The 23,258-nt window shown below is 35.5% G+C and overlaps 1 protein-coding gene across 2 annotated transcripts in view; it reads right to left on the bottom strand.

The window, feature by feature from the left end:
• PTPN4 (protein tyrosine phosphatase non-receptor type 4) overlaps positions 1 to 23,258 on the bottom strand; it is a 108,900-nt gene that overhangs the window by 37,411 nt on the left and 48,231 nt on the right. For both annotated transcript variants that reach the window (XR_012056946.1, XM_002191148.7), the window contains exons 6-12: positions 19,638 to 19,682; positions 19,343 to 19,395; positions 17,148 to 17,268; positions 16,003 to 16,090; positions 15,151 to 15,239; positions 9,769 to 9,832; positions 3,518 to 3,690 (exon numbers count right to left, since the gene is read on the bottom strand). Coding sequence is in view for 1 of the 2 variants with exons in the window: in XM_002191148.7 (XP_002191184.3) it covers positions 3,518 to 3,690; positions 9,769 to 9,832; positions 15,151 to 15,239; positions 16,003 to 16,090; positions 17,148 to 17,268; positions 19,343 to 19,395; positions 19,638 to 19,682 (633 nt within the window). In the remaining variant the exon portion in view is untranslated. The remainder of the gene's footprint in view (positions 1 to 3,517; positions 3,691 to 9,768; positions 9,833 to 15,150; positions 15,240 to 16,002; positions 16,091 to 17,147; positions 17,269 to 19,342; positions 19,396 to 19,637; positions 19,683 to 23,258) is intronic.

Raw genomic sequence — 23,258 nt, forward strand, 5'->3', positions numbered from 1 at the left:
AAAGCATTTGGTAGAAATATAGGTCTTCTTTCAAAAACATTTTAGATGTTACAAAAACATTCCCTTCTGTTTGCTTTTTTATCAAAAGCAATAAGAAATCTCTGCTTGGATTTTTGGGTAACACTTAACAATAGTTCCTGTTATAGCCATTGTTAAAAACTTACAGCATCCCTTTCATGCTCTTCCTAAGCTATTCCCTGAATTGCTAGTAACTTAGTTTAGCAAAATAACACAAAAAAATTACATGATAAGCACATCAGGATTATATTCTTCTATGCAACTTGTCAAAACTAAGTTTAGATTTTGAAACTTGCTGACTTTTCACATAAGACCAGATGTCTTGTGTCAAAGATCCTTTATAATATTTCATGATTTTTCTTCTAGGAAAAAAAAATACCATTTTTGAGTATCTATCAGCATTCAAGAATTAGTGACAAGATATCAGAAACACTGGCTCTTGTAGCCACTTCTCCATTAATAACTTTAGAACAAGCACAGAGTCTCCTACAGGGATATTTACATTATGAAACCAAAGAATCAGCTATTTCCACCTTCATATTACAGAACAACTGGATGTGTGAAGACCTGAGAAACAAGTCAGTGGGAATCCCATGAAATTCAGTGAAGGAAAATGCAAAGCCCTGCAGCTGAGGAGGAATAACCCCATGCATAGGCTGAGTGTCAACTGGCTGGAGAGCAGGTTTGCCCAGGACAGGTGAGAGCACATCTGGAACGCTTGGTGGAGTTCCAGAGCTCCACAAGTCAAGCAAAGGGCCACCATGACAACTGAGGGTCTGCAGCATCTGATGCATGGGGAAAGGCTGAGAGAGCTGGGGCTGTTCATTCTCAGGAAGAGAAGGCTCAGGAGGATCAAATGCCAGAAAGAGAAAGTAAAAAATACAGCCAGACACTTCTTAAGGGAGACAGGACAAGAGGCAATCAGCACAAACAGAAATATGTAACATCTTAATTAGGGCAGGCAACAAGGACAGGGCTACAAAACACAGCCTCATCATCCACCAAGACAAAAGAAAGTTTTTTCACTTTAAGATAGTTTAACACTGAACCAAGTTTCTCAGAGATGGTGCAGTTTTCCCCCTTGGAGACATTCAAAACCTTGCTGGATACGCTCCTAGGCAACATGCTACAGTGGATCCTGTTAGAACAGGGCACTGGACTCAACAGTATCCAGACCTGCCCTCCAACCTCTGCCATGCTGCCAATCCAGGAAATTTCTCTTTCCAAACCTGCAGCCAGCTAAATTGCTGGGGTTACACATTTTAAACTCCAACAAGAAGTAAGTTGGTTGTGTTTGCCTCTATTCTTTTCCAATAACTCTATAATTGTATTTGTTCTTCTATAACTGCTATTAATAACTGATTTAAGGTTTTCAGAGAATTGATGCTCCTGCTCTCTTCTCTCTCTTTTTGGGCACTGAACTTGATCTACTATTTTATTGCCTACTCACCCCTCATTGTGAAATACCACCAAAACCTTCTACTGTTGATTTCAGATTTTACTACAAAACACTGTATCACTTCAGTGGTAACTTCCCTCCGTTGTGAAGAAGGAACCTACTTGTTTCCCGTCTGGTTAAAAGAGATGCTAATACACAGCAAAACTCTTCGCATTTTTTCATGAGTATTTGGTGAGGAACACTGTAAGAACCACTTAAAAAAATCCAATGACAGTGTACAGAAGTCACCTTTGCTCACTAACAGTCTTCTAGACCCCTTTTGGTAGATTTATTAAAAAAAACAAACAAACTAAATATTCTCTAGCATTTGATGCATAGAAGTATTTTAGACCAATGGAAATAGGTTATGTAACAATTCAATAGTTCAACAATTTCATGTCCCCAATTTCTTTCAGAAGATAAGATAATTCTGTGTAGAACTATCAGTTCTGTATTTTACTGACTCCTTTTGATGATACAAATGTTGGCTAGAATCTCTAGTCCAATCTCCTGCTAACACTAGGTCATCTCTGGCCATGGCTTTGTCTAGCTGACTTTTGAGAGCCTCCACTAACAGAGATCCCCCAGCCAGTCCAGGTGACTTGTTCTGGCAACACAGTTCTAAAAAAAACCAAACACTTTGTCTCATGTCCACCCAGAACCTTCGTGGCGAAATCTCACCTGCCTGTTACCAGCACCTTTGGCTCCATCAGTACTAACATTACTCTTGAAGTAGCTTTAGGATTGCTGCTGAATTCCCCCTTAGCTTCCTCTTCACCAGATTAAACAAGCCTAGTGCGCTCAACCTCTCTTTGTGGGCCATGTTATTCCTGTTATGCTGCCTCTGAACAAGCTCTCAAACTACTTGCAGAAATTCCAGCCTTTTGGCTGTTCCAGCAACGTTAATGACCTTCTTCGTTTTTATGCAGTTTCCCTTTTCATCTTATGTTAACTTAAGTTGAACATCACCATCAAAGAACTATTCTGTAATAGTAACCACAATGATTCAGATTCAAAATCCTTACAGAAATGAAAAAGCTCCCTGAAATTCTCTACAGCAACATTGAATCAAGTCTCAAACACTGTTCAGGATCATAGAATGCTGTTTCTCAAATGGGTACTGTGAATGCTGGTCAAAAACAGATGCTATAAACAGTTAGCCACTGAATTACTTTCCTCTATAGATTTATGCAATTCACAAGTGTGACAGAAATAGCCTGTTATACTGTTTTCTAGCTTTTCATCATGTCCCTTTGTAAGTCACAGACACTACTGCCATTCTAGATGGATGATTAGTACTAGCTCTGTTATTCTCCATTTCAGGCATGATTTAAACCACTGGCATTCTTCATTACTTGCAGAAACAGTTAATTCAGTCACTGAAGAGAGTTTTTTTTTTTTTTAATAAAAAGTACAAACCGGCAAAACCCAAAACCACCCACTCCAGCATTACAGGGATTATAGCTATTGCACAGTCATTCTGTGCACTTCAAGCTTTTTGCTTGTTAAGTTCATCCTTAAAGGTTTTGGATTTCATTTCCTCCTAATTTTCTAAAGTTCTGGGTTTGAAACAGAACATGTATGTCCTTTGTTTTCACCTAATTCCTATTCATATACATGTAGGTAAGTGGGCTTTACTTGTACAACCTCTTTCCAGCAATTTGTATTTGGTATTAATTTAGGTCTGTTTTGTTGGTGCTGCTGTATGCAGCATCTGAGACTCAACTGTTTGAAAAAGACCAGGTCAAAGACATTGAAGGTTTGAGACAATACTTTTAAGGTAAACATAACCCATCAGGGGAACAGGCCAAGAAACGCAGCTTGGGAGACAATCTCAGAGCACTAGTGTAATAATGACCACTAATAGTATAATAATTGTATTTTCAAGCTATCTTTAAAAATTAGGGACATTTGAAACTTAGGCCAACAGGGAACGGGAACAATTGCAGGATTTAAAACCCATTTGAATTACGTTTTAATGTATATTCTAGGTAATTCCCTGTGTTTATTGATGAGCTCACTACTCATATTTTTACCCATATATTTCAAATCCGCACTTACCAGTACCGGAACTTGGAACCCAAAGTGAAATAATGTGCAAAAAAGTTCTTCTGAGGTGGGAGAGGTCTGTCCAAACGGAAGAACGTGTGATGCTCAACACAAGCTTTCCACAAATTCTTACATGCTCGGTAATTCACCATATTGAATCCCAGTAATGTTTCTCTAGATTCATGCTAAAAAATGAGAAAAATGTATTTCACATAAGAATTATTCAAATTACTTTTTGAAACTAAGATAAATATTGTTGGCTTTGAGGTATTTTTTACAATAATGATTTTTGAAATGGTACTCTAATTTTTTATTAACTTTATGTACAACAAACTCTTTTGAAATATCTTTGTAATTTTTGTATTAAAAACAGCCTGCACAAAGGTTAACAGTCTGTTTAGTTATACAGAAACAAGTCTAAAAGGTATGACCCAAACTACACGAAAAGAATTCCATGATTTGGGAGCTCAAAGACAATGTGCCTCTCTGTTCAAAACTACAGTTAAGATGAGTAATTGTCATGAACACGTGGCAGTTGGAGATTGGGAACAGGTATTGATCTCAGGAGCAACTGACAGTTCCTACTTCTAAATGATTCATTAGATTCTTGGGAAATGGAAGAAGCAAAATGGCAAAACAACCCAAGCTATTGTGCCTGCTGAGAGAGCTTGATAACAACCTCTATAGGTCCATTTTTCTTTCTCTTCACAGTACTAAATTCTCCCCAACATTTTTCACACCTTAACTGATTTAACTTAGTAGTAAAGTCCTTTTCCAAGTTAAGCTTTTGTGGGTCTGCTCATCTTCAGATCTGCTGAGAAACCAAGGCACAGAGACCTGCTCTTCTTCCCCCAGTGTTTTATTCGGGAACAAGAATAACACTATTTTCAGCCACAGGACAAGTTTACGGCAAAATAAAATGGATTTTAAACTAACGGCAAATTCTAAGTATTAATTGATGAAATTTAAGAAATTATATTCAAGAAATGAAATCTTCATATTTTATTTCAATTACAAAGATTACTTATATATCTGTTTTTAATTTCCATGTATTGCTAACTGTTCCCCATATTTTTTAGACAGATGAATAGAATGATTTAAAAATTAGAAATCAGAAACAAGATAACAGAAATTAAGCCCATTACCTATGCAATTATAAAAGGCCTTATCAACAATATAAAAGTCAAACAATTTTAACAAGTTTGATTACTATTCTTCAAGAGAGCAACTATGTATAATTATGGACTGCCTTCCTCTGGATCCAGTAAAGAATGAAACAGCTAAGATTTTAGATTCTAGCAACAAGTAATCATGATGTAGCAAATTTTCATGTTCGGTCAGCCTTTTAAACAGTTGGAAAAGAAAATTTGACAAGTTACATGAGCTGGTGATCATGCATTTTAATGTCATTCAGAGTATTATAATTATGGGTTGGGGAAAAGAAATAACCTGCTGTTTCCCCTAGTTTGTATTCCAGAAAACGAGCTGATCTGAATCTCATTCCACCATCTGATCACTAGATCAGACATGAAGCATGAAGGAGGAGCTGGTATGGCAGGATGAGGAGGAGTTGAAGCAGGAGCAACTTAATTGTAATGCGAGACAGCACTTTCACAGGAACTTGGTGTGCTAGAGCTTTAAAGGTACCTTAACAATAGTTCTATTCATAGCTTTTAAAGCTTTCATTGCAGCGCAGGGAGAACTGATCCTCAAACCCTACCCTTCATCTCAATTACAGCTAGGAAACATTGTATAAGGTAAAGAATCATATATGCCATTGGCTCCTAAGTGCACTCATCCCTCCCCTATCCACCCTTGAAGCTTCTATAATATTCCAGTGTAACTTGGGCATTTGAAATTCATTTTAGCTGATAATTCTGGGTGGCAAGATTGGGTTCTACTGCTGGATTTAGAGTAAGGCTGCCCCTGTATTCCTTGGAAACAGCAGACTTGAATCACTGTGGGCTCAGGCTCAGCAAAGGGCTCCAAGCTGACATTTGTAATATCCATGGTACTTCAGCTGAAAGCACATAAAGTAAAAGGGCAGTAATACTGCAGCCCTGCAGCCCACAGAATGCTTTCACCACACTAGGATCCAGCAAGATGCAGAATGCTCTATGGTCTGATAGTGACATGCAGGCTTTTCAGGGAGTTATGTCTATTGAGATCAGCGTTAGACAGTGTCAGAGTCATTCTGCTCCAAAATTATTATTGTACTAATTGTGTCTGTGGTTTTTATTAATGAGAGAAAAACAGTCTGCTTGCCATGCAGAGGAAGAGTGAAGCACCTGGGATGCAATGAATGAAGACCTGGGCCTTAGCACAAAACTACAGTAAGACAAACAGAGGTAGGATATAGTGAAGTCCAAGTCATCTTTGTGATTCCTATTATTAAAAATGCAAACCCAACAAAAAAGCAGACTGGATATTGGTTCTTCTCTCACACAGAACAGCTCAGTATTTGAGTAAGCACCTTGTGTGGGGCTTTTCATTCAAACCCACCTTTGCCTGCCTTGAAAAAGTGACTCCAGAGTACTGCTCCAATCTCTTGCTGCTCAGTAAAGAAACTGGGTTGAAAAACTTACTCTCTAATGAGACCCTTTTACTTTAGCTAAACAAGGAAAAATCCCAGAAAAAAAGGGCAGAAATTCCCTACCCCATCTCAGAGAGACAAAAAAACTTGTGCTTTATAATAGCAGATGCTCCCCATACTCAGCATCTTCTAGAAATAGTGGGCAAAAGTCCTGTGAAAGCTTAAATGGAGCAAATATACTTCTGCCAGCAGTATTTGCTCTTCATAAAAAAAAAAAAAGCAATACACAATTTTTATAGGATTAGGCAGCAATCAAGTAGGTATCTAACGAATGCCAGTGCTACTTAAGATCAAGAATATACTTGGGCAGATAAGCCCATGCACCACTGTGTGATTTCAGACTAAGTTCTTTCTAAAAGCCAGTCAAAAAAAGACAAAATTCAAAGCACAAACTTCAGATACATGACCTAAAATTCAAAAAAAAAGATATTATCTTGGCCACTTACTGAAATCAGGTTTCAGTTATGATCAGAAACCTATCATATTCTTTACTTCCAGACTCAAGTAATTTTTCAATGGATATCTACCTTCTAAAAGAGCAAAAGATGCTGAACAGCTTCTTTGGCTGTCAAAGAATCAAGATCACCAAAACAGGCTGGATGGCATTAAGAGCTTGATTCTGGCTATTGACATTACTACAGCCAAGGGTGCAACTAAATAGAACCAGAGAAGCTTAGGGAAACATCTAGAAAAACAAAACTCAAAGCATGTAAGGAAAGCAGCATACAGAACAGGCAGAACAAGGTAAGATACGATGGAAAAAAATGTTATTGAAGTAATGGCTCAGGGGGCTTCTAATGCTGGATGAAGAAGTCCTACATATAACATGCTTTTCCCCCACAAAATCATAAAAACACAATGGGGAAAAAGAAGCCTACTCCAGTGGATATATGCTCCAGCCATATGATTGTCAGAATACTCCACCAGCTTCCACTCAAGACTATTATACTACCACTGGAAAATGACTGTGACATTGAAATGCTTCATCTCACTTCATTTAAGTGATTTATTTAAACACAGATATAATCTAATAAAAGTAGGCAAATAATTCTTTACTTATGTTGATGCCTTTAAGCCATGCCAAGTCAGCGAATAAATTTAATAGGCGATTATGAGATAAGGCACTTGCACTTTTGAGGACAGTTGCAATTAAAAGCTCTCAACACTTATTAACAGTATTTGAAAAATATCTTTTTAGAATTATATAAAACTGTATGTAGCCCAGTCAGGAAAAAAATAAAACCAGTGGAAAATTCCTTTCCCAAGTCCACTAACTTAATACTCTACAGGATCTCAGCTTTGCATTCAAATAAATGCAATTTCTCAGATGTATAATTTGTTACATATTTACACACTAGTTTGAAACACATCATCAGCATACCATGAATGTATTTCCCCTGCCATATCATAAATAGGTGATTTAAAATATGCACTCAAAGCACTAGACCAGAGATATTTTACATACCAAATGTGCAATCACTGAGTCACTTCACCTAGTTTCTGCTGCCTAAAGAGAGTCATTCAAGCTCCCTTTATTGTTAATGGGAGGAAAAACAAAAGCAAAAGGAAGAATATACCACCAGAGAGCAAGTTAATCCATCCTAAAACACACTTCCTGTTCAGGCAAGATATTTCAGCCTTTGTATGTGATTATTGCAGAAGAAATGTAAGGATGAGCTTTGGTGAGCCAAGTATCACGATTCAGAAAATATGTTCCTTAAACCTAACTGAAGCTGAATATAGGCAAGATGAATCTTATCCTACAATTCTAGACAGGGAAAGTAACTGTGGAAACAATAATTTTAATATTAGCAGTGATTAAAAAATTAGTTTAAGTATGACTTCTTTGGAAGCCAAATTTGAGCTTTTATCTTAAGATATTCATGACTTGGAATAAATGAAAATTAAATTCTTGCCACCAGTTTTCATCTGATACACAGAGTTTAAAGAAAAACACTACAAGGCTTTTTAATTTGTTGGCTTGGATAAGATGTCTCAGAAGAGAAATTACATTAATTATATAAACTACATTCTCATGCAAGTAACAATATGTAGAGTGTTAGAAAGTAACAGTGAAATAAGATGAGAAAGCTGTCTTAGTATTACCTTCTATTATAAGCAGATTTCTTTTCTGCAGAAAATAGAGGAAATGCTCAATTATACAGTATCCAATCCTATTTTATATCTAGGTATCTTAATCTTCAAGATCCTCAACTCTGCTAACATAGCATTTTTATCAAGTTCTAATTCAGAAAACAACTATAGTCCATAATTTCTGAATTCCAAAAAAACCCCCAAATTCTCATCTCACATGCAAATACAACTTTCCTGCAACTGTAATGGAAGTTACACACACTGGTGTCATGACAAAATTTGACCTCAGCCTGCCTTTGAGCAGCTCCAGCAAGGTTTTACAAAAATACTGTGTTCCCCCAATAAAACATTCCCCCACCCCCTTTTTTGTATCACCACTTTTCTGCTCATGTTGCATAATATCTGCTAACACTGAGACCTGCTCAGTTCATGATTTTAAAGGATCTGCTTTTAAGATGCACATGTTGTACACCTGCATGACTCCTGTTTTCAGCACTAGTACCAGCCACCAGACATTGGCCTGACCTGACAGAACAGGTGTTTCTCTTCTTTAACCACATTGCCCTGAAACCTGGAACAGCCTTACAGTTGTCAAGATGCATTTCTGCCTAGTGTCATCTTTTATATCTAGTCTGTAACTCTGCATTTCAGGTCTTCAATCAAAGAATCACAGAACATTAAGGGTTGGAAGACACCTTAAAGATCACCTAATCCTAACCCACCTGCCATGGGCAGGGACACCTCCCACCAGACCAGGTCATTCAACCTGGCCTTGAACATTGCCAGGGCTGGAGCATCCACAACCTGTTCCAGTGTCTCACCATCCTCACAGTAAATCCTTTCAGATGTAAGAATTGCAAAAAGCCTCTTCACTAATCTGACAGGTTAATCACATAGTCATATTTTTAATAAATTCCTCCATCTTTCCCCAGTGCTATGTCTGTAATGGAAGCCCATCTCTCAGGGGCACAGAACAATCAATTTCTTGCTGAATTAAATGCTCAGTGGTACTGTGGTGCTTCATGGAGTAGCAAACACACACCTCAAACCATGTGACATTCAGCTCCAAGTAGGCATAAAAATACACCATATGTAATTTAGAACTACAAAGGAATTCTTATCTCTTCTGTTTAAATGTAAGCAATAAAGTCATCATGTATTACCAAATCTGAACAACACAAATCAACATGTCTATCAAACCTTAATTTACAAGCATACATACAACTGAAGCAGCACTAAGCACTACCTTTAGTTTGAGTCTGGTTTTTAATGAAATTTAAATTTAATATAGATTTACTTTCAACGTTTTCCACATTTATTTTACATAAACAAGTTACAATTCCTGCATACAAATGTAAAATTAAAAGTATCTAAAATATAAGGCAAAACAAATGAAAAAGAAAACTTATAAGCATTGTAATGGCCTGTTTGAAACATGAAATGGCCAGCATGTTGGAGGAGCTGGACTTTTAATTGCAGACAAAACCAAGAATCAACATAGTATCAGTCAGTATAATGCAGACATGCAGTAGAAGAAATTTCATTGCTTTCAGATCGAATTTAAGACAGTACTCACCAGCTCTTTCCTAAGTTGAATAAAAAATTGCTTGCACTTGAAAGAAATTTTTACAATCTTCAACCTAAATGAAAAACAAAACCACAATATTAAAACATTTCATATACTGCGTCATGGTTAAAGGCTTAAATACACCTACTGAAAATATACTTTCTAGAGAGAACAGATTTCCTTTCCATGGACAAAAAATAAGATATCAAAGATTATATAAAATAGTTTGTCTAATTTGAAATTTATGAGCTTGTATTTACGTTATCCATTGAATTCACTTGTTTACATCCCAAACCCAAGGCAGTCGCTAATTTTGATATCTTTTCCCCATTCCAAAGCCCAAAGAGCTTTTCTATCCTCAGGTCATTCCAGGCAGATGTTGTCTTTTCTGAGGCTGCTTTCATTATCCCTTAAAATATGAAAAAAATCCATTGAACTTCACCTGATCCCTGAAAGACATGCTTCCTCTATGTTCTCACATGTCTTTAAATATAACCAGAACTTGTTTTAGTAAAATAGTTAAGATAAGATGTAAGCACAGAGATAGGACTCACAACCTTAAAAAAAATGATCAAACTATTAGGAGGAAAAAAACATTTACAATATCACATGACAGGGAAAAATCTGCCTACAGACATGTTCACCTTTCAGGGTATCTATAAACATATGAAATACTGACACTAATTCCAGACTGTTTTGGATGGTCACTCTAACAGCAGTTATACAAAATGGGAAAGACAGGCTGTATTTTCATCACACTCTAATGATACACTTCTTCAAAGAAATATAAAATTATATTTATATAATATAAAACATATATAAAATATATAGTCCATATATTTTATTAAATATACAAGAGTATCACAAGAGTATCACTTATTTCCTTGGGTCAAGGAAAAAAGTGAGGTTCAAATTGTAAAAAGAAAAACATAGTAACTTTTGTTACTTGAAAAATGCACAACTGATAAAATACTGCAAACTGACTGGAATTACTACTTGCATATTTATTACTTGCTGAATAAAAAACCCTTTAGGCCAGGAAGGATGAGGAGCAAAACATTAACAGACATCTACGTCGGATATCTATATATAGAAATTATCTTAACTAAATCAAATAAAGACAATTTTTCTCCAGGGGATTATTCAGAGCAGGAACCTAAGTGGGATGTCGTAATTTGTTGGGAGAGTCTTTATCTGCAGTAACATAAAGACACTCTGTGAACATTAGTGCTTATGGTTATTTACACATTTTCCCATTTCTTTTTTCTTTCCCAGACTTGCCATTAGTTTAACAGTTAACAATTAAAAAAAAAAAAAAAAAGCAGCAGCAGCAATAACTGTCCTATTTGTTTGTTGAGGTTTTTTTCCTAAATTCTTAACAAATTCTTGCTATCAGAGTTCATTTCTCAAGGATTTGAAACTTAAAGGTGAGTTATATCTTATCTACTGAAATAAAATTATTCCCCTGGCAATGCATCAATCTTCTTAGAACCTCCTGTGACAAAAAATTGCTTAAGGATAATATAGGATGGGTCTTATATTTGCTGGATAGGACATATACTAGTGATTATTAACAGTGATTATTGTGATTATTACACTAGTGATTATTAACATGTGGGAAAAACAGAAAAAAATATTAGACTAGGCTGCAGCTAATCAACAAGTATGTTATTACTAATTTTTCTAACACTGCTGTACAGTGCAACTAAAAGAACATTTTAATATATACCTTTCCTAAAAATGGCACTCCATACACTTTGCAACATATCACATTTACTTAGCAATTATTCCATTTATAAAAACATTTACTATCTCTCACTCTTTGGGGTTTCCTCTTCTAAAAGAAGGAATTACTACCCTTGGTGATTTACAAACTCAAAGAGAATAAGAATAATACATATGGGGTTTTAATGTCATCCCATCATTTAGGCTTACAGAGCGAGGTCAGCTGACTTTTAAGCCTGAAACCATTTGGAACAGACTCAAAGCTGTAACATTAGCCAGTAACGTCTAACTCAATTCAAAAGAGCCACCATTCAAGTACAAAGGAATGACTCAGCAAAGCTGTTTCCCAGCTATTTCAAAAAAATACAGCAGATAAGAGAGTTCCTACGCACTGCTAATACCCTGCCAGGCACTGAATGAGCATATCCATACTCAGCCAGCCCAAGGAAAAGGCATCCTGTCTATGCTTCCTTTCTCTGACTCTTGGCAATGCTGTATATCCAAGGAAAAGCATAAAAACAGGCAGGCATCAGTATTATTTTCCTGGTATGATTTTCCCATCTACAGTCACCTTAGACATCCTAAAAATAATAAAAATGAAGAGATATTTAAAATCCTAGTCAAAAATGCAGATTGTACTCAAACACGTGGAAGGAATCTCATGATACCAAGCCCTGGTTCTCACAACGGCTTTGCCACCCCAGCCCTTGGGAGGGTGATAAGGCAGGACATAAGCAATCCAGCAAATTTCTTGAGCGAGACTTCTTTGCCCCAGGTTCTGGACCAGGCACTCAGGGAAGATGCTCCTGGTGGCCCAACTCACAAACAAGAAAGGATTGTCCAGATTTAGTAACCAAAGACAAACAGAGCTCCAGCAGCTGTGAGATGGCCAAGCTAAAGATCTGAAAGGAAGTGGTTCAGAAGAGGAAACTCCAGTCTGTTCAGAGTTCTGGTGGGCAGAATCCCACAGAAGCTGCCTTTGGGTCACAGGAATAGAGGACAGCTAGTCAATCTTAAACGACAATCTTCTCAGTCCAGAACAATCCTGATGTGCTAGAAAAGATGCAAGCACCAGAAGAGGCCAGCCAAGATGCACTCAGAACTGCTGGCTGGGCTCAAACACAAAAGGAAGTGTCCAAGATATGTAAGCAGGATCAGATGACCAAGGAGAAACACGGTACAACCTGATTATTCAGGGATAAAACTAGGAGATCCACAGCACAGCTGCAGGTGCAACTGGCACTGGATGCAAAAGGCAACAAAGCTTTCCAGAGATACATCAACCACAAACAACAGGCTAAGAAAAACACATTTTTTTACAGTTTAGTTTTACACATTTTTGAACAGTTTAGTTCAAACTGCTGAACTAGTGGTCTAGAAACAAAGGAAAGGCTGATGTACTACATAATCTTCTCCTTTGGTCTTCAATCTCCTTGGATTCCCAGGTCTCCGTGCCTGGTAGCAAAGTTTAGGGAAAGGAAGAATTATATAGAATACAGGAAGATCAAATAGGACACATGGATAAAAGGCAGTGTCTTTGTTTTCCCCTATTCCTCACTTCTCTTCCTCCTGTTTAATTTCTCCTTATGATCAAAAGGTTCACAATGAGAAATTAAGATATAAAATTACAAGTGAGATGGCAAAGACATTTTACTTGAGTTTTCTCTAAGTAATACAGTTAAATCTTTATTTCCTCCCATATGCATGTATTTCTATCCTCTCCCTTGTCTCAAAACTCAGGAGTACTGAAAACAGGTATCCAAATAGCTACTATACCTATAAAGCACTGGGAAGACACCACACAGCTCCAGTCGCATAGGAGCAACAATAAGTCAAAGCAAAAAGAAGCATCAGTACTAGTGGCACAAGAGCAGCAGCATGATTATGGACAGAAAGAAAGGGTAAAAGGTCTATTATTGAGCTATATTGTGGAAATTGGTATTTCAGATTATTACTCATAGCAAAAGAAAGCCTCTAACAGGGTAACATGGGGAAGGGTGGTTCTTTTTTTTTTTTTTGTAAAGACCAATTATGTTGGAACTATAGTCTTCACAGCAAGAAATTAATATCCCTGGTGTCAGCTGATATGGCTGAATACAAAGAAGAACTGCTTAGGTAATTAGACATACACAAAAAAACACAATAAGAATTTAGATCAGCATCCCTGGCATACAAACAATATGCAGCAGAACTCAGAGAAACCTCCAACTTCCATTAATGACGTGCAGCTTAATTATGACTTAGATTGTACGTACTCAGTTATTTGCCAGTGTGATTTACAGAACCTATTTCTACTATAGCTGTTTCCCAAAAATAACAGCAGAAAAATCATACTGAAATAAAACTTTCCTGATTATTACAGCATTCCATTTATAAAGCAGCCTTAGCCCAGAAATGGCTCCAACATCTCAAAGTGCACACCACATGAAGGATATCTTTTATGGAATGTGTCACTATTATAAGGGCAGGTCTGACTGACTGGTACAGTAGTTTCAGGTTTATCATTGCAAGCTCCAGTTTTAATTTAGCCAATAGCCATGAAGACCAGAAATTTAAATGCTTTGTAATTGTCTCAGACTTACTTTCCTTCAAATGCATACAAGTAAAATGTTCACCACATTCAGTTGTACTGGCTGCAGATAACATTTTGATATAGCTTTGTTTTTTCTTTCTCTCCAAAAATCAACTAAAATTCAACCAATGACACTGTTTCTTATCTTGGTAAATCACAAAATATGCAATTTCCTACAATGAACCTTGAGACTAAGCTTAGCACAGAAAACCAGAATATCTCAGGAATTCACTGGGTTGCAGAAAAAAATCAAGCACACATAAGCAGAAAACAAAAATGCAAAATCAGTAAAATGCAAAATCAGTAGCAAATGAACAGTTCTGATCATTTCTCTTGAAGGAACAACATTTGTGCCTGGTGAACTAATGTCTGCTATGACAATCTTATATTACACCCACTCAGAATGCAGCTACAGCAACTAAGCAACAGAAGTAATAAGGCTGTCAAAGTGGACTCCAAACCAGCAAAGGAAACCAAGGGAAGGTTACTTCTGCAGGAACTAAGAAAAGCATTTCCAGAAAGGTGAAACCTCTGTAGAGCACCAGGGAGGTTATAGAGCACTTCTAAAGAATTTAGAGATGTAAAGATGTTCTGCAGTAAATGCACTTTTATGATCATATAATGAACATGGTTATTTACAGATGAAGAGATGACAATATCCTGAATGCTCCACCTCAGTTATTCACAAGTACCATAACTATGTTAAATTTCAAACACACACTACAATTAATTTATAGGTCACAAAACAGGTAAGAGCAGTCAGTCTCCAGGTTAGTATTTTTCAATTCACCTGTCTCTTTAAAGACTGTAAGTTATACCAACACACTTGCCCTAGCTATATAGTTAATTAAAAGTAAAATATGCTTACAAACTCCTGAAGAAAAAGAGCATGAAATTAATTACAGTTTCATTACAGTTTCAAAGTTGTTTAACAGCACACCATGCAGACCAGGACAACCCCCCCCCCAAAATTCCCCATGGCACATGAGATAAAAAATTTCAACATGATATGAAACAACTTAAGTTTCAGTCTTTTTAAGAGTAGTAAAAACATTTTGAAATAGCAAATAAAAACATTAAACAGTTGTCCTTACCACTGAAAGGTGTTAATTCGTACTCGGTTCTTAAAAATTAGTATTCCACCTGACATCACTCCAATCATTATTTCATTGTTACTCTGATCCTTTAAATGAAGAGAGAAAATTACTTGAAGAACAGTATAAGCATCTTTTGAAACCTCATATATATTCATTCTCATCTCGCTCTAAATACACAAAATAATGTGGAAGGTAATGTGTTCTAATAAGACAAATAAGAAATTAAATTATTCCCTCCTATTTAGGACAGACCTGAATGTTTGCTCTGAGTTCCTTGTAAGCTACCACAAAATTTTAATTTCTCAAGTCAGATCTTCTGTCTTTCACCAACTTTGATGAAATAAATATGAGAGTATTCTGGTTTATTAAGAATAGCAGCACAAATAAACTGGCTTGGCATTTGCTACACTAAAAGCAACCAGCGACTTTAATTCCTACCTGAAGGAAATTGCAATCTCAGAACACAGAGAGGAGAGATTCTAAAACAAACAATATTGTATATTTAAAGCATATTTAAATAGCACTTTTTTCTTGAACTATCTTTGCACTCTAATCAAGCACCTGCTATAGAACTCTCAATATGGCATTCAAGGCAACAAAGCTCAACCTGAATAACACAGAGACAACTAAGTACAAATGTGAGCAAAGAAATACCCTCTCTATAGTGAAACAGTGGATATTCAATCAGTGTCCAGTGTCCCGGTTAGGCACCTTACAAGATAATATTTTTTTCTTTAATTTTCTCTTGTCAGCAAAAGCCAGGAAGGCTCACAACAAGAAAAGTGTATTTTTCCATAAATCTCAGAGGAATACATTTTTACATTGCAACACTAGTTCATCCAAACTTACCCTGGCATAGTGCAATTCAACTCCATAAAGTTCTAAGGTACGTGCTGTATTGAGATAATTGAACTCTGCTTCTGCAGGAGACAACCCTCTGAAAGAAAGCAGCTAAATCAGAAACGTTCTAACACAACCTCCCACATCAGTGAGTGCAGACAGAAAATCTGCATTCATTTTACTACTTCTATCCCCACCCTGACATCTGAATTTCCTTTCTCATGATAAACAGACTATAACCCAAAAATTTTAACAGAAAAGAACTTAATGTTTCCAAAAGAACAGAAGTCTTGACAAGAGCCCACAATACATTTTATTTTAATGCACATTATAATTTAAATGTTTGTGGATCCCTAGAATCTGGAAATTAGTTTTACAATCCTGTATTTGGCATTGGCAATTTAAATTACTGTAAACTCACTCAAATGTCTTTAACATAGCTAAGAGAATTTTCTAAGCCTTTATCTCAAACTTAAAGGAACATTCTGTAGTTTCGAAAGCAAACAACATGATCAGACCAAGCAAATGTTTTATAAATATTGCTTACATTTTGTTAAATTTAACTAACAAAAGGCACTTAAGTTCTAAAATAGGAAGGAACCATCACTGGAAAGTACCACAACTTTACATATTGAAAAAAAATATTTTCCACTGCTTCATTGCCTTTTCCTCTTTCTGAAAGGTCAGAGACTAGCATGCAGGAAAGAGCAGATATTGAAGAAAAGGACTTTGTTACTTCTAAAGTAACTCTTTTAATGGTGAGAGTATCATGAAAACAAAGCCCTTATGCTCAGAACATTCCCAAAGACTGAAATAAAATCTTAAAGAAAATATATCCGGCTAAGTTAATATCCAACATAATATGCACAAACACTGCTTTCAGAGAACCTCTAACTTAACATGTTCATTCTTTCACTAATTTAGATACTGATAGTCTGTATAGACCATAATGGTATTCATTAGATAGGTATTTAATCTACAAAAAGAAAAATCACATTATCTTAAAAGAAACAACCAAAACCAACCAATCAACAAACCCAACAACCCACCCACCTCAAAACCTTTACGAAAAAATACTGTTTTGTTTTATATAAGAGAACAACATCAGCAGTCAGGATTTGACAAAGTCAGTATCTTCTGATGTAAATCCTTACATGTGCTGCTGATGTAATTTTGCTATTTCTTTTTCAAAGTCTTGAGGCTGGCTAGGGATGAAAGAATATTCTGAGAGGTAGCCTGGCAAGTTTTCTGAATGGTTGTAGTCTCCCAGCTCAGCTAAAATATTAAAAAGAGAGGTTATTGTTTATCACTGATGTACTTGGCATTGTGCAATGCCCCCAAATTCACACGAGTTTGCTCCCACATAATTTATGATCCACGGCAAAGAAAACAGGGAAGATATTTGGATTCCCATTTTTCCTTTTGAATAAACAGTCACATTGTCAGTGAATATTGAGATTTAGAGCGGGCTTTGATTATGCACTTATGAAAGGAGTTCATAAAGTGTTTAATTATTAACAGACAAATTAATCCATAAATGCTGTCATTACAGCTAGCACAAAGTAGGATATATATATATATATATATATATATATATATATATATATATATATATATATATAGGATAGTATTCAATTTTCTCTTATTATTCTACTTTTGCATGTTTTCATGTGATTACAATTTTATTCTTTTAACACTACAACTGCTATTTTGTCATGAAGATCTGCAAAATCCAGCCACTTATTCTGCACCAAGACACGTTCAGAAGCATTAGAAAAATATTTCTTGCACATTAAACTGTATGTATGAAACAAAGTACACATACATACACCTACATTGAAACTACTCTACTTGAAACTATTAAAAAGTGTGTTTAAATAATTTGTAACACTTTCTTAAAATTATAAGAAATAGATTACAATCACATTTGTCAGAAAACAACATATAAACAACATTTGCTAAAATTCTTTGAGGCTAACTACAGTAAAAAAAAAATCAGCTTTAAATATCTGCAATCCATGTAACAGATCAACAGTGAAACATAAAAAGAAAAGTGGATGGATAACAGTAATATATCATGATACGGGGTCCTGAGCAGGCCTAGCAGCACTGACAAGGCAGATGAAGACACTTATTGAGCAGGAGGATGAGGAAAGAAAGGAAGGTAGGAAAGACCTCTGGTCACTTGCATCACCACAAACAGATCATACTTTTAATAATTTAAAAACTAGAAAATTGGACCAGGTTTTATAACAGAATGCACTCCTTGCTGAAATCCAAAATACAAGGACTGAGATCTGCTATTTACATGTATTTATAGAGAATCCAGGAAGTTTATTAATAGACAGGTACAGAAATCATTAGCTAGAGCTCTGAAAGCTGAAGAAAATAGCAGTAGAATGTCAAGGATAAATGTAAATACAGTGCACTGTGCATACCCACCACTTCTACAATATTTAAAAAAAACCCCATATTTTATTCTTAAAACCTTAGAATGTTATCAAACTTTCACAGTTCCTGTTATCAAATACTTTATCTCTCTATCTCTTTATCTCTTCTAAAACAAATCCTATGGCATGACAGCATTTGCAGTACATTTTTCAGGCAGCTGAAGTGTGGGAGTTTTGTTTAAGAGAAACTGTTCTATTGACTGACCTACAAAAAGGTGACCACCAAGCAAAACCATGCATTAAACATGACATTAACATTACTCTATATTTTTTATGACAGTATTAACATGGACACTGTTTCTCTGATATATACAAAGTATATAAAGTACTAACTTGGAGGTAAGTATCTTCAACAGTAGAAAAACACATGAACGTGAATGAATATATCGGGATTGCTTAATTTCAGCTTATGAAAAAAAGCTGAGTGAGGAGGAGAACTAAATCTCAGTTTTCAAGACTCATCTACTCACTGGATGGCTGACAATTGCCAAGACGGGTATTGAACTCTCTGGTCAGATAAGGCCAGAATTCCCTTTTCCACACTTATTTGGAGGTTCTCTGCATAGTGTGTTAAAAATGTTTTACTGTCTTAGGAAATACTTCTTAGTATCATTCTCAAAGCAAAAGCCACAATTCCATGCCTCAGAATACACAGGAATAAAAGAGTATTGATTTGGGGTTTTCTAACAGCGTGGCTTTAAGTATTTTTTCCGTATCCAATTCAGCAAATCATGCTGGGGGGAGGACAACCAATCAATTTTCTCAATCATGAGAAAATTAGCACCATGCCCACTAACACCACAGCATAATGCTATACAAAGTACATTCTTTAGAAACTAATCAATAAGACTTTTTATATATTTCAGTACTAGCAAATACACAAACACAATTATACTTACATTGAACAGCATAGGAAGCCAGAAGAGCAGCAGTATTATAAGGACAGGGCAATCTGTTTTGAAAATTACAAATAAATAAAATTACATATTTCATATGACATTTGGCTGTTGTGAAAACCCTAGTCTTTTATAGTCTATGGACATATTTGACAGGTAATTATTATAAATATTTCCACTTGCATAGACAGTGATTTATTCTTAATATGTTTTTTATTTTTGCAGGCAAAATCTCTCATTATGAACTTTTCCTTGCCCAGAATTGCATTTAATGCTTAACACAAGAAAAATGTCTTACCTTCCAGTAAGAATGTCCTGCTTAATTTGCAAAAAGTACTGGTACCTTATTTAGAAAAGCAAACAAAAAACCACTATAATTAAAGATAAAATTATTCCATCATTTTTCATCAATTTAATGTAATTTACTTTCAGTTAGTATAAAACTAACACTTGACATTTTGCATGCTATTTCCTAAACTCTAATAGGAAAGAAATGAAACTTTGCTTAGTAAACTAATAATACAACTTGGTAAATTAAATGACTTACAGGCTATAAAGTTATACTTCATATTTCACTAAAAGACTACAAATTTCACATTTTTCCTGCTTTATACAGCAACCACAAGTTGAAGTTTGTACCTGTGCATGGAGGTCCCCTCATAAGAATGATCTGTACTCCAGACAGACAGAACTAATTTATTCTGAGTATTTGATCCTGCCATGTTTTCATTAATATTAATGATTCTTAATATTTTTGAGTTACATTGTTATTACAAATGCTGTGGACTCTGTTGTGTCAAACACCTCTCAATTAACTTGCCTTGAGCTTCTAAAGTTTTCTTTAAATTATGATGTGAAAAAAGCTTGGTTTAGAAATTCATCTAGTTTTTTCATACCCAATCAGAAAGGAGATTAATATAAGAAAAAGAACAGACAAACATTTTAAAACACAAACCACTTCCCACCAAAAAGGAGCACCAGAAACACCATGACTTAAAAACTCCAACAAGCTAGAAAGTACAAAATTCCCTCTAAATTACTTCCTTTGTTTCTCCAACAAACCCAAATATTTTGTTAACGTCTCAGAATGAATCTTGGACAAAAAGTGGCAAATCACGCCTTCTACAAAGCTTCACTGAACTAGAGATTGCAGTGGGGAACCAAACAAGATTGATCAAAGTGGCAGGATGTTAGCAGAAGCTTAAACTTTCAGAATAAAAATCCTTGTAACAGAGCATAAAAGCTGCTGTAGAATTTGTCTCCAATGCCTTTTAAAATTTTTAATAAAAGTGTCACTGAGTGGCAAATTTAAACATCATTCCTGCTTTCTTATAAATTTAAACCCTACATTATTTCTATTATAATAATCACCTGGTTTCCTTTGTGTAGTTCTGATTCAAAAGCTAGGCTATACCCATTCATTACAAACACCAATATTACTTATGAAAAGCACTAAATATTAAATATTTATTTCCCAATAACAACTTCAACTAAGAAATTAAAGCCAAAATATATCCCTTTATTACACATAAGATGACTTCTCATAACTGTGTAGTCTTCAGAAAGTGGACTATCTACCACTTAAAGTCTTACACAAACATTTACAAATACTCACAAAGAAATCAAATTATTTATAAGCTATATAACAACAGAAAGGTGAAACATTCCATGTTTGTAAGAATATAAGGGAAAACATTTGTGAACTGACAAGCAAAGATTAGTCCATGTGCTCAACCCCTACAAAACTATCTAGAGATTCTTTAACCAATCAGAAAGGCAAGAAGCTTAGTTAAAAAGATATTAATCACAAGAAGTTAAAACTTAGACATTAGCCAGGCTTTAGGGATCTCAGATACTTCAAATACTTAAAATGCATACTGAAACACAAATAGATGAAGCAAATTCCTTTACTGATTAAAAAAAATGCAATAAATTACAAGTTAAATTTATATATTAAATGGATATGGTTCACATGCTTTTCCTGAGCATCTCTTCACAAATATACAGCTGCACCTCCATTTTATTTGGATTTTTTTGGTATAAAGCTTTATTAGAAATATTTCAGGGTACTTAAAGGACATCTTGATTAAGGGACGCCAAGCAGAGTTCATCTTCTGTCCACTGTTTTCAGTGAACAGTGAGGTTAATGGCTTGTTAGCCAACCACCAGTTTGACCACTGAGGCCTCACATATTATTGAGCAAAATGGGAAATCAATAGAAGCTTTAGCAAAGCAAATCTGCAAAAGCCTGAACAACAGACTCCACTAAAACAACAAAGGCAGCACTGCATTACCATGTTTTCATCTTGCTTATGTAGCTATAGCTAGAAAAGGGGAGAACGGAATTATTGCTAATGGAGTCAACGTTAATAAGCAATTCTTCCTGCCACGAGGAGCACTAATGAAGCTCCATTCCCTCCCCAGCCAAGGTCCTGCAGCGAAGCTCTCAGCACACACCGAGCTCCTGCTGACCTCTCCCGACCTGGGGCATTCAAAGCTGCCTCGCTCACGTGAATGCACCGAGGGCTAACAAGACACTGAACCTTTCCCTGACATCTCTTCATACTGCTTCATGTGTTGAGCCATCCCTCTGTTCTCATGGCATTTGTAAAAACTGAGCATTTTGGAACAGTCTCAGCCTGAATTGTCAGAAGTTCGCACTTTCTTTTCTTTCCCTTTTTTGAGGTGGAAATACTGATTATGTGAAAGGAGCTATATTTGTGGCATGGCATCCTAACTTCACTCCAAAGAAGCCCATGGATAATATCTCTCTCTTTATAATAATTCCAAATACAAATTAATTTTCTCAGGGGCAATTAGGCCTATTAGCAAAAAAGGCAGAGCTGACCTACATACAGAAATCATACATTATTTCTCATTTAAAAGAAAGCTGTGTTTATAGCTTTGTATTTACAGAATAACACTTCTCCAGTTTTCTCCTTCTTTATGGTTTACTTCACACTGATTAACATTTATCTTTTTTTTTTTCATCTCCTCAGGAATATTAGATATTTTCCTTTAATTAAAAAAATATTATTTCATTGTTCATTATTTCGATAGAGTAAATTGCTAAATTTTCCTGGAATAAATATTTTGGTAAAACAAAGTCTCATATAGAATCTCTGGGACTCATTTTAGTGAATTCTGTCTGCATAGATATGTGCAGAATTTTGTCCAAAATATGACAAATTAAAGGCAATGATAAACAAATGTGGACTCAAAACATCACAGTTTTGGTACTCAGGTTTCAAAAGCTATCCTCAATAATTTTTTTGAATGGGGCTGACCTGTTTTCAGAATGGCTGACTTCCAAAATCTGTCAATTCGTGCCATTTATGTAGAGGGCCAGAAGTAATTAAAAATATGGAAAGTTTGAGGCATTTCTTCAGGGACTAATTGCAATTCACAAGCCTCTGATTTTGATTCACAGTGAGCATTTTCTTTAACAGATTTCAACACAGTGCTACCAAAATAAGCTTACGTGATTCAAACTACAACTACAACCACAGAGAGATTAATTTTATTAGTTCTAAGTAGAAAATTGGGGAGGAAAAAATGCATAATGCTCAGCAATTTTTTAGTCACAAAGGAGAACACAAAGAAGGATAGAATTAAATTTGTACTTATTTGTAAATACTGGGATTGAGTTTTTCCTCTTTTCTCTATTTTCCCTTTTCTGCTTCTACTTGGTAGCATTTGCTTCATGTAGTTACTTCACTTTGCATATAAATTCATAAGTTTATTCACATAGGTTTTTTGTTATATTGATTTGGTACAACTGCATAGTTCATATCTGTAATTATTAGACAAAACTTAGAAGCTTCTACATACAACAAGAATGAGGTAAAAGAAAATTTCCATGTTATACCTCAAAGAAATTAATGACTGTTCTAGAGAAGTATTATACTGACAAAGCAAC

Source organism: Taeniopygia guttata, chromosome 7, assembly GCF_048771995.1.
Source record: "Taeniopygia guttata chromosome 7, bTaeGut7.mat, whole genome shotgun sequence".
Classification (NCBI taxonomy): domain Eukaryota; kingdom Metazoa; phylum Chordata; class Aves; order Passeriformes; family Estrildidae; genus Taeniopygia; species Taeniopygia guttata.